Source organism: Candidozyma duobushaemuli (genome assembly GCF_002926085.2).
Source record: "Candidozyma duobushaemuli strain B09383 chromosome Unknown C_B09383, whole genome shotgun sequence".
NCBI classification, from domain to species: domain Eukaryota; kingdom Fungi; phylum Ascomycota; class Pichiomycetes; order Serinales; family Metschnikowiaceae; genus Candidozyma; species Candidozyma duobushaemuli.
Genome location: NW_020289897.1, coordinates 1,057,973 through 1,071,009, shown reverse-complemented (window position 1 = coordinate 1,071,009; position 13,037 = coordinate 1,057,973). Strand labels below are relative to the sequence as shown.

Sequence of the window (13,037 nt, the reverse complement as noted above, 5' to 3'; positions counted from 1 at the left end):
TCCATCAAAATAATAGTACCACCTCTGCCTATGCGCATCTACCCCAGATTGCTGGTATACATGGCACAGGCGGTTATGCGTTAGACTCGCATACCTAAGATCCAGCGTCTCACAATAGGTAGATTGCTTGCTTAACTAAAAAGCTTGCCAAGGCCCAGAAAGCCGAAGCAACCGTCGTCAAACCTGTCGTAACGTAAACTAGCTATTCTTGGGCTACACTTCTGTCTCACCCCACGTGAAAAGTACCAAAATCGTTACAACCAGCATTTAATACTTGGATAAATTCCTGAAACTTGAAACTCTTTGATTCTTGTCTTCCACAACTTGTCTTCCACAACCCCAAAATCTCCTATTGCCCAGTCCACCTAGTATCATCAACATTTTGCAGCCATTCCTCGGTTCGCACGTTTTCGTCATACAGCCAGCCGTGCTACTACATCACCTTCTTCTTCAATAACCACCCAAAATGCATATTCCCTTGTTGGGCAGACTTTCCCTTGTGGAGTGGCCCTTGTGGTCATCTCCTTGCTACTCTCGTGGCTTGAGTACATCTCAACACTCATTACACGCTTGCTTCCTTCCACGGTGATCAACATCATCACCTACTCCCTTCAGGTCGTCTACAGCTTCACGGCGTCCCCTATTCGGTTCATCTCTTCTGGAGGCGAGATCCTGAAGGAGGACGGTATGCCAGATATCAAATACAGATACTTGTCTGGCGGAGAGGGCGTCATTGATAAGAAGAAGTACGATAGAATGACCGTGCTCCTCAACGCCAAGGACATCCTGGAGATGTGCTCGGTGTTTGGGTACGAGGTAGAGCTGAGAATGATTAGAACTAAAGATGACTATTTGCTCACAGTTCAGAGAATCCTGAGACCTAATGCTGGTCCTAGAAACGGAAAGGTCGTCTACATGCACCATGGCCTCCTCATGTGCTCTGAGATCTGGGTGACCATGCTTGATAAAGATGCCAACTTGCCATATGTGCTTTACGAGCTTGGTTACGATGTCTGGTTGGGCAACAACCGTGGTAACAAGTACTCGCACAAGCACTTGAGCCATAGACTCAACCTGGAGAAGTTCTGGGATTTCGCCTTGGACGAGTTTGCGTTCTACGACATTCCAGACACCATCAACTATATTCTTGCTGCTACAAAGAAGGAGAGTTTGATCTACGTGGGCTTTTCTCAGGGCACCGCTCAGGCTTTCGCTAGTGTTTCTGTTAATCCAGACTTGAACGAAAAGATTGAGCGCATTATTGCCATCTCGCCTGCCACGACCCCACATGGCCTTTACTCCAGATTCCTCGATATATTGCTCAAGTCCAGCCCGTCTTCGTGTACCTTCTCTTCTCCAGAAGAGTTCTCATGCCAAGCGTTCAGTTATGGAACAGAATCATGTATCCACCCTTCTTTGACACCTCCATTGATGTCGCTAATTACACCTTGTTCAACTGGAAGGCGCTCAATATCGACAAGGTGCAGAAACTCAGCTCCTACGCTCACTTGTACTCCACCACCTCTGTCAAGACGGTGGTGCATTGGTTCCAGATTATTTCCGCCAAGAAGTTTCAGATGTACCACGACGAGTCCAACTTTTCTTCTCTTAACCCAATCGAATACCCATTGAAGAACATCGAGGTCCCAATTCATTTAATCTACGGTGATTCGGACCTGTTGGTTGACATCGAAGTGATGGAGAACCAGTTGCCAAAGAAATACACCACCTCACACCCTGTTGCGGGCCATGAGCACTTAGATAACTTATGGGGAAGAGATGCTGCCAGAATTGTTTTCCCATTGGTTTTGCAGTCTCTTGGTGAAGAAGTTGCCAATGGTAAGAAGTAGAGTCCTCGGACAATATTCGCATTTATTTAGTAGTAATAGCTAAACAGCACGATTATGGAAACTTTGATGCGACTCAAAAAAATCAGAAACGACATAGACTATGAACTTAACTACTCGTAATACAAAACTTGGCATCAGCTCTATTCCAATTGGGCCAGAATTGGCTGTTTCTCCTTTGGGCTCTTTTGCTGGCCTAGGAAATGGCTGCAAAACGGTCGTGCGACTGTGAAACATCGGCAACAAAAGGATTTAGCAACAAATTAACAAAATGTAATTTGATGATGCTTAGCATTCTAGTTTAAGGCAATTTTACAGAATACCTTTCAAAAGTCAATTGGTACTGGGGTTGTAGTCTGTACCAACATATGACCGTTCCTACATATTAGCATTTGCAACTAGATACCCTGCAATTCTCAACTGGCAGCCAAACCGTCTAATTTTGCACCTTTCCATCAGCACCATAGCCCAGCATTTTGCCTAAAAAGCTTGCTTTAAGCATCACAGTTTTCCAGGGAATCAACCGCCTGGCGATTTAATAGCTCGCTTGCCTATTTTCTGGCCTTAATTAATTACCACATAATGGCTGCGGCAGCACATCCTTCAGAAGTAAGTACTCCCCAAGAAACTTCCAAAATTTGATACTAACAAATGAAGAGTCCTCGTCGCTCACCAGAAAAGGTCAAGCAAGAAAGTATGTTTTTCAATTAACTTTTTATTGAACTCTACTAACATCAGTGCTCTCACACAAACTAAGTGAAAGCGTTCCAAGAACCATGCATGAAGGCAACAGCCCCAGCTAGATAGTAAGACTAGCAACATAGACAAGAATAGTCAGAAAGTTCCCCACGCTGATACCGAAGATGCTGAATATACCGATATTGTGTGGACCAAAAGCTTAAGTATTCACGAATGCTCACAGGAGATCTCAAAGAGCTTGGATGTGCTTCTTCGAGGCAAGCCAGCCGATACAGAGAAGGAAAATTATGAAGGTTTACTAGAGAGTGCCACAAAGGCTGTTCCGGAGCCCCTGAAGGCTTTGACACAGTGTTATCCTCAGAATTACCTATCAGAGATCCTCATAACGAATTACGCCGACCTTGTCAAATTCTGCCTGCTGTACTTAAACTTGACGCTCTCGCTGAAAGTGACCAAGTTTGTGGTAAATCTTTTTTACAGTTTGGAATGTTGGGAGATATACCATCTACTACAGATGATACCCAACCTAGACTACTTCCTCAGGCTTGTGGATATCGAGGTCACAGATACGCCGTTTGGGCATGTTGTGTCACCCCCAGATAATTATATGGGATTTAATCTAAGACAGGGCTTCCAATACCCATTTCCGTTCCCCTTTTACAACTTCTCCTACCACACCATGAACCCAGACGTGACGAATCAGAAGTACCAGCGGCTCCGCATTGATAATTACATCGACATTCGTTTGAACAAGGCGCAACCGAAAAAGAAGAAGAAGACGAGGGCACCTAAAAAGAGCTCAGTATCACAGGAGGCGTCTCCTCAGCGTCTCTTAAGGCAAGATTCCGCCATCTCTGAAAACTCGCAAGAGTTCACATTTCAAAAGGTCACACACAGAGATATCGCTTTTGATATCCAGACCGTTGGTGAATTGGAGGATGACGATGATGGATACACGACAGATGAGGCCGAGAGGATTTTGCAAGATGAGAACAGAGCAGTGCCCATGGGACAACAAGGCTTGGTTTTCGTGCCATCCATATTTCAACACTTGGTTCTGCCAGGCGGCCTCACATCAGGGCCTGTCACTAGACTCTCAAGTTTGCACGAATTTCAGGAGCCTCCATTGGCAAGTGTTCAAAGACCAGATCTACCGGCACTTCCACCACATCAAAATCCTCAACTGGTCATCAGGTCGCCTCGGGAGGAAATCAAAAAGGAGGGATCCAGTTTGGCCCAGCCACCCTCTTTCATTTCCCAGGCACCAATACCGGCATCTTTGCAGTACCCTCCACAGTACAAGGATCCTTCAAGACTGCCATACTACGGTACATCCTCCAGGATGGGTTCTCATCCACTGCCTCAATTCCCTGCCTATGCTTCTGCCTTACCCCCACCAGCAACGCTCGTATCTCCACAGCTCAAAACAAGAGAGGAAGGCCACCAGGATAATTCCCCACAGCTACAACGATACGGATACCAAGGCTATCCCGCATTTCAGCCTTATGGTCAGCCCTTTTATGGCGACCGAAGACTCTTTATGCAAATGCCTATGCAGGGATATGTTCCCATGGGGGTACCTCCCAAAAGCTTCCAGGCCAGGGAATCCCTCAAAATATGCATAGTCCACAGTATCAGCAGCAGTTTATAGGCTCCATGCCCATGCCCCCACTTGGGTACCAGTATCCCGTTGCAGATGCTGCACAGCCACATGGGTCGCCGCCGATGCACGCCATCCAATCAAATCCCACTCCTCCGCCTCCGGGATCCATTCATCTGCCTCATTTGAGAGACGAGGACAAGTCCAAGAAAAAGTGAAAAGGTAGCGCTTGAGAAATGGTTGCAAAAAATCGGGGTGCGCTTCCTGCAGAACTAACGCCAGACAGGTCAGAAATGCACCTTGAATAGAGAGAATGGCTGCAAAAACGTCGTGCGAAAGCCCAATGTCGGATCACCCGGCCTTCTCCAAATAATTACCGAACAAATCTTCAAAATGCATAACGGAAAACGGCATTAGAATATTCTATAGCTCTTTCGTAAATTCGTAATAATATTTTCCTAAAGCGGCGGTGCCCGGCTCTGTTGATGGTCGTGCGCACTACACAAACCTACCTGCTGTTAACCGCAAATCCTTATTTTGCAGTCACTCGAACCACTATCTTTGGACTCGAAGTTGCCATATTTTTCCCGGTCAATCTAGTGCTTTCAGCTTGAATTACATTGGGAGGCTACCCCATTTGGCAAAAAGGCAATACACAACCAGCTTGCTTCATCGGTATAATCCAGTGACTCCACACCATCAGGTCATAGACTAATTACCATTGCACGGAGGAGATTCACAAAAAATCCTTACCGAAGAGGGCAATATCCGGCTGTCAAAATCATCAATAGGCACACAGAATGAGTGAAGTGCTACGGAGTCCTTCAGACATCGCCAGCTACGAGTCCTCCTTCACTTACCCTCCATCGGAAGAGCACAACACAATGACTTCTACGCTTGACTCGGGCGTCAATGAAAAGGGGAATTTGATGCATGAACAAATATCCCCTCAGGAAATATCCGATGCTTCGCCACGTCGAATGCAGCCGATCATTCCCTCATCACAACCTGAGGCAAACCAGTCCCCCACTGCTACAAGTGCTATTTCCCCATCGAATGATACTCCTGCAGTTGCAAAACGACCCTGGGAAATGACCAGCGTCAGTATCGCAATCCCAAATGTGAAAGAAGCATTATCTGCAAAAGCGACATCATACACAGCTGCCCTTACAGAACTGGGCAGTGCTAGCATGTCAGAGATGGTCCAGGCCCTTTGTCAGATTGAGCCCCAAAGCACTTCTGAGTACGCCGAGCTTATGTGTAAAATTGCATACTTGGTACACGAGGGTGTTCTCGAGGAGACGTACATCCAGGCACTAGAAAAGAGACTTTACGCTTTGGAGGAACTATTGTCGGGCTACATCGCCGAGGACCCTGCTCTGTCAGAACTATACATAATTGTGGAATGCTGTTTCGACATATTCTTGAAAATTGCCATGGATAGCACCAGGGATGGCCTCTCCGCAAACATCATCCGCTTCCTTTCCAGCATCTTGGTCAACCTAAACTATTGGGAAGTATACAACCTCATACGGCTTAATCCTGCTGTCTACCTGTTTTTGACGCTCATAAAGTTTGATTTAAATGCATGCTACACGAGGTTTGTTCAGAGCTATTCCAATTTTCGCTACAAACAGACCCAGCTTTCACCTGCTACAATCGAAAAGTTCACCGCCTTGCGGGAGAAGCAGAAAAGAGAGCGCGATGAACGCTTTGCAGAGGCTAGCAGTAACGATGATGAATATTTCAACAAGGATCTGACCGAGGAGCATGACAAGTTCATCTCTGATAGACTAGCTTCTGAAGGCAAGGGTAAGGATAAAAAGAAGGCCAAGGCCGATTCAAAACTCTCAGCGCATAGGGTGATAAAGAAGCCGGAGATCAAGCCCGGTAGTGCTCGTCTGCTGAACTACGACCCTGATGTGATTCATGAATGTCAATTACCTTCGGCAGAGGAACCTGGAAAGATGTGTCTCAGAAGATTCTCCCGAAAGTACGAGCTCATAAGGCACCAGGACACTGTTCATCTGAAAAAGAAGAAATTGTTCAAGTGTTTTGTTTGCGTCAAACAGGACCCTGTTATGGGGCCTAGGATATTTACTCGTCATGACACATTGGCGAAACACATCAGAGTGAATCACCGCATATCAGGCAAGGAAGCCAAGGCAGAAGTCGCATATTCCAAAAAGCATGCAGAAATTGTGGATGAAGGGGATATTACTGTCCATGTGGGGCGCCGGAAGACCAAGGTTGATTTCGAGCTTCGGGCTCATATGAATAAGGGAGGTCGTGAAGCCCCAGATGGCAGTATTATCTTTGATGACGATGAAATGCTTTCTGGCGAAGAAGGCGAGCCAATGATTGACGTTGTGTAATATGGGAAAAAGCAAATAGATCAGAATTCTTTGATTCCTTTGATTATGGTACATAAAATAATTTTACAGCTAGGCGGGCTACAACCTTGCAGCAGCTCTTTCGTATGCCTGTTGTTCGAGAATGGCTTTCTTGATCTCCTCGTCCTCGATGTCGTCGAAAATCTCCTTGGGAATGGACGCAAGACCGGTTACCTTGCGGCGAATATCTGGGTTGTAGAACGCAAGCGAGCTCTTAAAGTCACCATTCGAGCTCAACTTCTTGTACACAGCTCTCTTGGGCTGACTTCCCTCAGGGTAGAAGTTGAAACCACTGTATGGGTCTTTAATACCTCTTAGCCAGACCTGGTTTCTCTGTTCCGTCAAGGTAGAGTTGAAATCTAGTGTTTGTTTGCACACCTGGTACATCCATGTGGGGTCAGCCTGATAATTGATCAAAGCCGAGCCTGTAATTTGGTTTTGGTAGTTTTCAGCGCCGTAACTTGCGGCTCTATTAGAAGTGTTGGCCTCCTCAGGGTCGGCATATTCGCCAGACACATCGCCTCGGTCGATAGCTTGTTGCTCCCAGAAATCGTCAATGACCTTCTTACCGCCAACAACCATTCTAGCGCCAAACTCCCTGTAGATAGAACGGGCCGTGACGAGGTTGACAGATCTACCCTTGTAGGAGGTGGGGATCAAGTGACGGTCAATCAAGTCCATCTTCTCCTCGTGTGTGCAGACTTTCTTGAACAACGACAAGTGGGTTTTGAACAACAAGTAGGAGTCTCTAAAACCGACAAGACGAGCTGGCTCAGTGGAGACCATGTAAAGACGTTCTCCCTTACCTAATAGAGTGAATGTCTTGACTCTGTACTTTCTGTCACCCTGCAAGCGGCCCAAGTCATCAACTTTCTCGCATCCCTTGGGGTCTTCATCGTCAAGAACAATCTCATCATTCTGAACATTGATTTCGTTACCCTTGTCGTCGTAAATGATATCATCTGGTCTGGGGATCTTGGGCTTTCTACCCCTCTTCTTACCCTTCTTCTTTGGAGGCTCGCCTTCAGCAGGAGTTTCCTCAGGTTTCTTTTCACCTTCTTCTTCAGCCTTGACTTCCTTCTCGCCGTCCTCGTTGTCCAATTCGTCACTAGCAGACTTTCTCTTTCTACCTCTGGGACGGCCGGGCTTGACAACCTCATCATCTTCATCATCAACGTCAATATCATCGTCATCGTTGATCTCAGCATCTTCGTCGTCATCTTTGACCCCGGATTCATCGTACTCTGCATTTTCATCACCTTCCTTGTATTCCTCGTCATCAGCCTCAGGCATGAGGTCTAGTCCAGCCAAATTGACACGCTCCTTTCTCAGCTGTCTAGGGGATCTGGCCGTACCATTTTCGTCATCCAGCGGAGAGGCAGACATATTAATTAGGAATGGCTGATTTTGACAGGATAATGGACCGTGTTGAGAGGTTTTGTTTCTCAAATTTCGGCACGTGACCAAAAATGCGTCTTTGGCTGCAAATGCTTTTGGCTACTCTATCGCATTCTTCTATTCGATTTGATTATATACAAGTGGTGCAATTACTTCTCGTCATCCTTCTTTTCCTCTGGTGGCTGCTCATTCTGGTAGGCGGGCTTGCCATCGAGGTATTTGTCGAAGGCGTCGTTATTTTCAGGGAACGGTCTCTTGCCTAAGAGACGGATCATGTCCTCTCTAGTGATGAACTCTTTCTTGAGCAATTCCTGTGCCACTAGTTCGACGGCATCACTCTTTTCAGACAACAACTGCTTACAGCGGCTGTAGCAATCCTGAACGATTCTTCTGATCTCTTGATCGATGACATCATTGGTCTCGTCACTGAATGGCTTGGTCAAGTTGTCCTGACTTTGGGTGTCAGCGTAATTAACCATACCGACCTTGCCAGACATACCGAACCTCAACACCATAGACTGGGCAATCTGAGTGACCTTCTTAAAGTCATCGTGAGCGCCGCTGGTGACCGATGCAAAATTGAGTTCTTCCGAGACTCTTCCACCCAAGGTCATTATCATTCTGTCGTAAAGTTGAAGGGTAGACATGAGATGCTGGTCGGGAGGCAAGTATTGTGCGTAACCCAATGCACCTTGGCCTCTAGGGATGATAGAGACCTTAAGCAAGGGGTGGGCGTATTTCAAGAACCAGCCACACACAGCATGTCCGGCTTCATGGTATGCCACAATGCGCTTTTCATTAGGATCCAAGAGCTTGCTCTTCTTCTCAACACCTCCAATGACTCTCTCAATAGCCAACTCAAAGTGTCTCAAGGTGACAGCCTTAGCGTTATATCTGGCGGCAATCAAAGCTGCCTCGTTACAGACGTTTGCAATATCAGCACCAGAGAAACCAGGAGTCAAAGCAGCAAGACGGCCAGAGAGATGCTTGTCGATGTTCTCAACAACCTTGATTTTTTGCAAATGCACATCGAAGATTTCGATTCTGCCTTGCAATTCAGGGTTGTCAATAGTAATGTGTCTGTCGAATCTTCCTGGTCTCATCAAAGCCTTATCCAAAATGTCAGGTCTGTTGGTACCGGCAAGAACAACCACATGACTGGAGCTGTCGAAACCGTCCATTTCCACCAACAACTGGTTCAAAGTACTTTCACGCTCGTCATTGGCGCCACTGGCGTTACCCTTAGATCTGTTCTTACCAATAGCATCGATTTCATCGACGAACACAATGGAAGGAGCATTCTCACGAGCGGTCTTGAACAAGTCACGCACACGGGAGGCACCGACACCAACGAACATTTCAACGAACTCAGAACCGGACACAGAGTAGAAGGGAACACCAGCCTCACCAGCGGTAGCACGAGCAATCAAAGTCTTACCAGTACCTGGAGGACCGGAGAGAATGGCACCTCTGGGAATCTTGGCACCCAATTTCTCATACTTGGTAGGGTTTTGCAAAAACTTGACGAACTCCATGACTTCTTGCTTGGCCTCGCTCATACCCGCGACATCCTTGAATCTGATTTTGATATCCTTCTCCTGGTTGAATTTCTTGGCCTGGGACTTGCCGAAGCTCAAAGGTCCACCAGCACCGAGGTTCGCCTTCTTTGTCATGTAATAGATAGCACCAAGGAATAAAAGCGTGGGGAGGAAGTTGACTAAGATCTTAGCGATGCTACCCTCGGTGGAGTAGACCACGGGCACCCTCAATGAATCAGGAATCTTGTATTCATCCTGGACAGACTTCAACTGGCGCTCGAAAGACTCGACAGAGCCAATGTTGAAGTAGAAATCGCCACCATGGCCTCCACGGAGCTGTTTACCATTATCATTAAGTTCAACAACGGCAGTCTTGTTGTTGACAACATGGATCTTGGACACAAGGTTCTTTCTCAAGAACTCACCGCAGAACTCTTGGAAGGAAATTTCGCCCTCGTTGGCGCCATCGGAAAGGTAGAAGTAGGCAAAGATACCGACCATAAGAATCAATGAAAGCAGGTAGCTCACTTGTCCAAGCGTCTGCTTCATCTTGTCATCCATAACCGAGTCCTTGTCCTTGCTCTTCTTGTTTTCAGGTTGAGTATCCCAAGATTCAGACGATTCGCTCTGGGCGTCTTTCTTGAGCCAGCTAGACTCCGAGGCTGGTGGGTCGTAGTTCATAGTAGGGCTGACGAGAGGGAACAAAAATGGTTTGTCATCACAGGGAATAGATGCCCAGAAAGAGAAGGTCTGGAACCAGTTCAATGCAGAGTTGGCGGGCACATTCCATTTTTTCATAGCATCCTCAATAACGGCGGGGTCGTTCGTGGAAAGATCAAGCTCTAGAAAGCTTTTGAAGATCTTGGAAATCTCTTCGTCCGTGAACGTCAACTCCTCCATGAAGACCCTCTTGTTAGCGAGTCTGAAGTAGAACGTAAGGGCAGACTCGATCTCCTCTTTGGTGAATCTGGGCAGCTGGAAAGGCAAGTCCAACGCTTTAATTCTGTTCTCATATCCATGCATAATCAGCTTACCCTCACGAAGCTGGATGGCAAGAGAGGCCGATAAGGCAAAAGCTGTGTGGAAAAGCATTCTATATCTCTCAGACATCGACTCCGACAGAGCCTCAGGAAGAAGCACAATGTCTTTCTTGGAAGGGTCTCTCTTCCGTTCAGCATCTAGCTGGTCTAGCCACTTGGCAGCCAAGTCATCGAGTTCCTTGATTCTGGGCTTCTCCTGCTCCTCTCTTAACTTCGAGAGCATGCTATCTGGAGAAAAAGGCAAACCAAAGAAACTTAGCTGTCTGCTGCTCAGGACTGATATTGATTTTACAGCCGTCTGCAACGCAGGCCTTTTTAGTATAGGCCATGCCGCACGAGCAAGAAACATGTTGTGGATGGTTTGGAAAAGACAGTGATAAGTGAGTTTGTAAGGCCGGTATGATCTAGTTTTCGAAGGCGGTAGACTGCCCAATGCGGAAGGCAGTGCGACTTGCCGCTGAGTCCCATACAAGGAGCGAACACTTCAGTTACATGGTTTATGAAAAGAAAATTTGAAAAGAGATTAAAACGTAATCTTACTTCTTTTATGCTTAAGAGAGCTTCGATATTGACCTCTACGCCTCCTGGTATCAGCGCACTACTTAGAGTGCTACTCCCCATCAGGCGCGTTATCTTCGTATACTGTAATAAATAGTTCTGAGTGGCTTAAGTACTAAGAAGCTGTTTGTTTGTGCTGAAAGAAATGCCTTCATTCTTGCTCAGTAGTCAAACTGATCGGACCAAACGTCAAGATCTTTGATGCTTCTGTAATTGTCGCCAAGTACATACTGTTTCCTTGTGACGACAAAATGATAAAGTCTCTCGTCAAATTCACAGAGGGGGCCAAACCTTGCTCTGTAATACACAACATAGTCTCGCCATATGCTGTACTCAAAGAGCCAAAACTTGTAATGCACGCACATACACAGATAGATGTACAATAGCCTTAGCGCAAAGGGCTCCTGTGAGCGAACGTATTTAACGTAATCGTGGTTAATCAAAAAGAGCCATCTGAATAGCATGACTGGATAGTTGAATTTGAATGCAAGGCCACAGACCTTCTCCAACGTCTGTACACATTCTCTGTATGTATTGATCATGTGGCTTCTTTCCAGGTCAATTTCAAAGAAACTGAAATCCAGGAGGTATTCGTTGAGCTGCTTCTTGATATCCTCGACTATTTTGATCTTGGTTCTGGGAGAAAGAGCGAGCTCGTCGTTGTGAAATAGCTCTCCAATGTCTGAAGCTTGAAGGGGGCCAATGTAGGCTAGGACCATGCTTTTGAGACCAGAGGCCACATCAAGCAAATCGGCTTTACGCTCGCCATCCTCTGGGAAATGCACCAATGGCACCAACTTCCAGGGGTGGAGGCCCAAAAAGCCAAAAAGAAATGAATTTCCGATCGTGGCGCCGATGATATACGGAAGCTTCTCCAATTGTGTCAACCCTGGTGATTGGAGTTTTAGCATCGCTTGCTGAATGTCATTCATGGACTCAGAAAGAAGCTCAGAGGCCTTCCTGAATAAATTGACCTCACCGCCTTCTAATAAGTTCTCGTCAGCGAACAACTGCTGGACATCGAACTGGTCACAAACTTGTTCTAGCTCCATCAGCACCTCTTCCTCCGTCATTCCATCACGAATGACTCGCTGGAAGCCCATTGTGGGCATAAGGCTTAGACAGCCCGTTGCAAGTATAGCCAGCTTTATCAGAAGACAGTCGTTGAAGTACTGTGGCACGACATTTTCCCAGACAGACGCCTGTCTTTTATTGACATTGTAGGTGAAATGCGGTAGGCATATATCGTTGAAGAATCGTAGTATTCGTAGTTCGAAACGCAGAAGATGTAGCTGGTTTGCCGCCGAACTTAGAAGGATCTGAAATGTGAAATGCCTGGATTCAGAGAACGCGTCGTCCTCGAATGGAGTGTTCATTGCAGACGATACTGCCAGAGGCAGGGAGTAGTAATCGGATACATCGTTAGAAAGTGGTCCTTTGGATACTTGGAAGATGTCAGGATACACACAACGTCTTCCCGTATGGGAGCAATATTCACACGTCGGTAGGGCTTCATTGCACTGGAGTTAGCGTTGATTAGATAAGCATTGCAAAGAACATACTTTTATCTTGAGCTTTTTGCAGCTGAGACAGCCGTTTCGTGATAGACCCTTTTTGGGTCTTGTAGTTGGCATGAAGGATGGTTAACTCCACTGTGAAGTCCATGAAGGCTTCGATGGCGGCGATGTACAGGGCTTCAAGTACGGAGACGGATTTGCCAAATTAGGGTTTGTGGGGGTAGATTAAGGAAGTTTATGGAAAATATGGAGTTTTGGAAGATGATCAGGACTTGTTAGAGGTGCGTAAGGGTGCATTTGATATCTGCAGAGGCGGGACTTGGACTATTGAGATGGACCCTTAAAATGCACGTCCACCGTTGGCAATTCACCCATTGAACGATATAGAGAAAATTAGAATAAGGGGGTCAGTCAATGGGATTGAAAACGGCCTGATCGGTTAAAGGG

General features: G+C 46.5%; 5 protein-coding genes across 5 annotated transcripts; 2 read left to right on the top strand and 3 right to left on the bottom strand. All coding sequences in view use genetic code 12, as the record gives it.

Annotated features, from left to right (window-relative positions):
• Positions 1 to 466: 466 nt before the first annotated feature.
• CXQ87_003373 (uncharacterized protein) lies at positions 467 to 4,364 on the top strand (the record flags this gene model as incomplete). The annotated part of the gene is made up of 5 exons (XM_025481853.1): positions 467 to 499; positions 547 to 1,334; positions 1,361 to 1,846; positions 2,634 to 4,110; positions 4,137 to 4,364. 5 exons carry the CDS (start codon positions 467 to 469, stop codon positions 4,362 to 4,364), a joined length of 3,012 nt encoding a protein of 1,003 aa, XP_025336471.1.
• Positions 4,365 to 4,946: 582 nt separating this feature from the next.
• Positions 4,947 to 6,521, top strand: FGR15 (Fgr15p; the record flags this gene model as incomplete). The annotated part of the gene is made up of 1 exon (XM_025481852.1): positions 4,947 to 6,521. The coding sequence occupies one exon, from the start codon at positions 4,947 to 4,949 to the stop codon at positions 6,519 to 6,521; it is 1,575 nt and encodes a 524-aa protein (XP_025336470.1).
• A 78-nt stretch (positions 6,522 to 6,599) lies between these two features.
• On the bottom strand, positions 6,600 to 7,925 carry NPL6 (Npl6p; the record flags this gene model as incomplete). Its single annotated transcript, XM_025481851.1, has 1 exon — positions 6,600 to 7,925. One exon carries the CDS (start codon positions 7,923 to 7,925, stop codon positions 6,600 to 6,602), a length of 1,326 nt encoding a protein of 441 aa, XP_025336469.1.
• A 161-nt stretch (positions 7,926 to 8,086) lies between these two features.
• On the bottom strand, positions 8,087 to 10,738 carry CXQ87_003370 (m-AAA protease subunit; the record flags this gene model as incomplete). Its single annotated transcript, XM_025481850.1, has 1 exon — positions 8,087 to 10,738. The coding sequence occupies one exon, from the start codon at positions 10,736 to 10,738 to the stop codon at positions 8,087 to 8,089; it is 2,652 nt and encodes an 883-aa protein (XP_025336468.1).
• Positions 10,739 to 11,234: 496 nt separating this feature from the next.
• On the bottom strand, positions 11,235 to 12,449 carry CXQ87_003369 (uncharacterized protein; the record flags this gene model as incomplete). Its single annotated transcript, XM_025481849.1, has 1 exon — positions 11,235 to 12,449. One exon carries the CDS (start codon positions 12,447 to 12,449, stop codon positions 11,235 to 11,237), a length of 1,215 nt encoding a protein of 404 aa, XP_025336467.1.
• Positions 12,450 to 13,037: the final 588 nt, after the last annotated feature.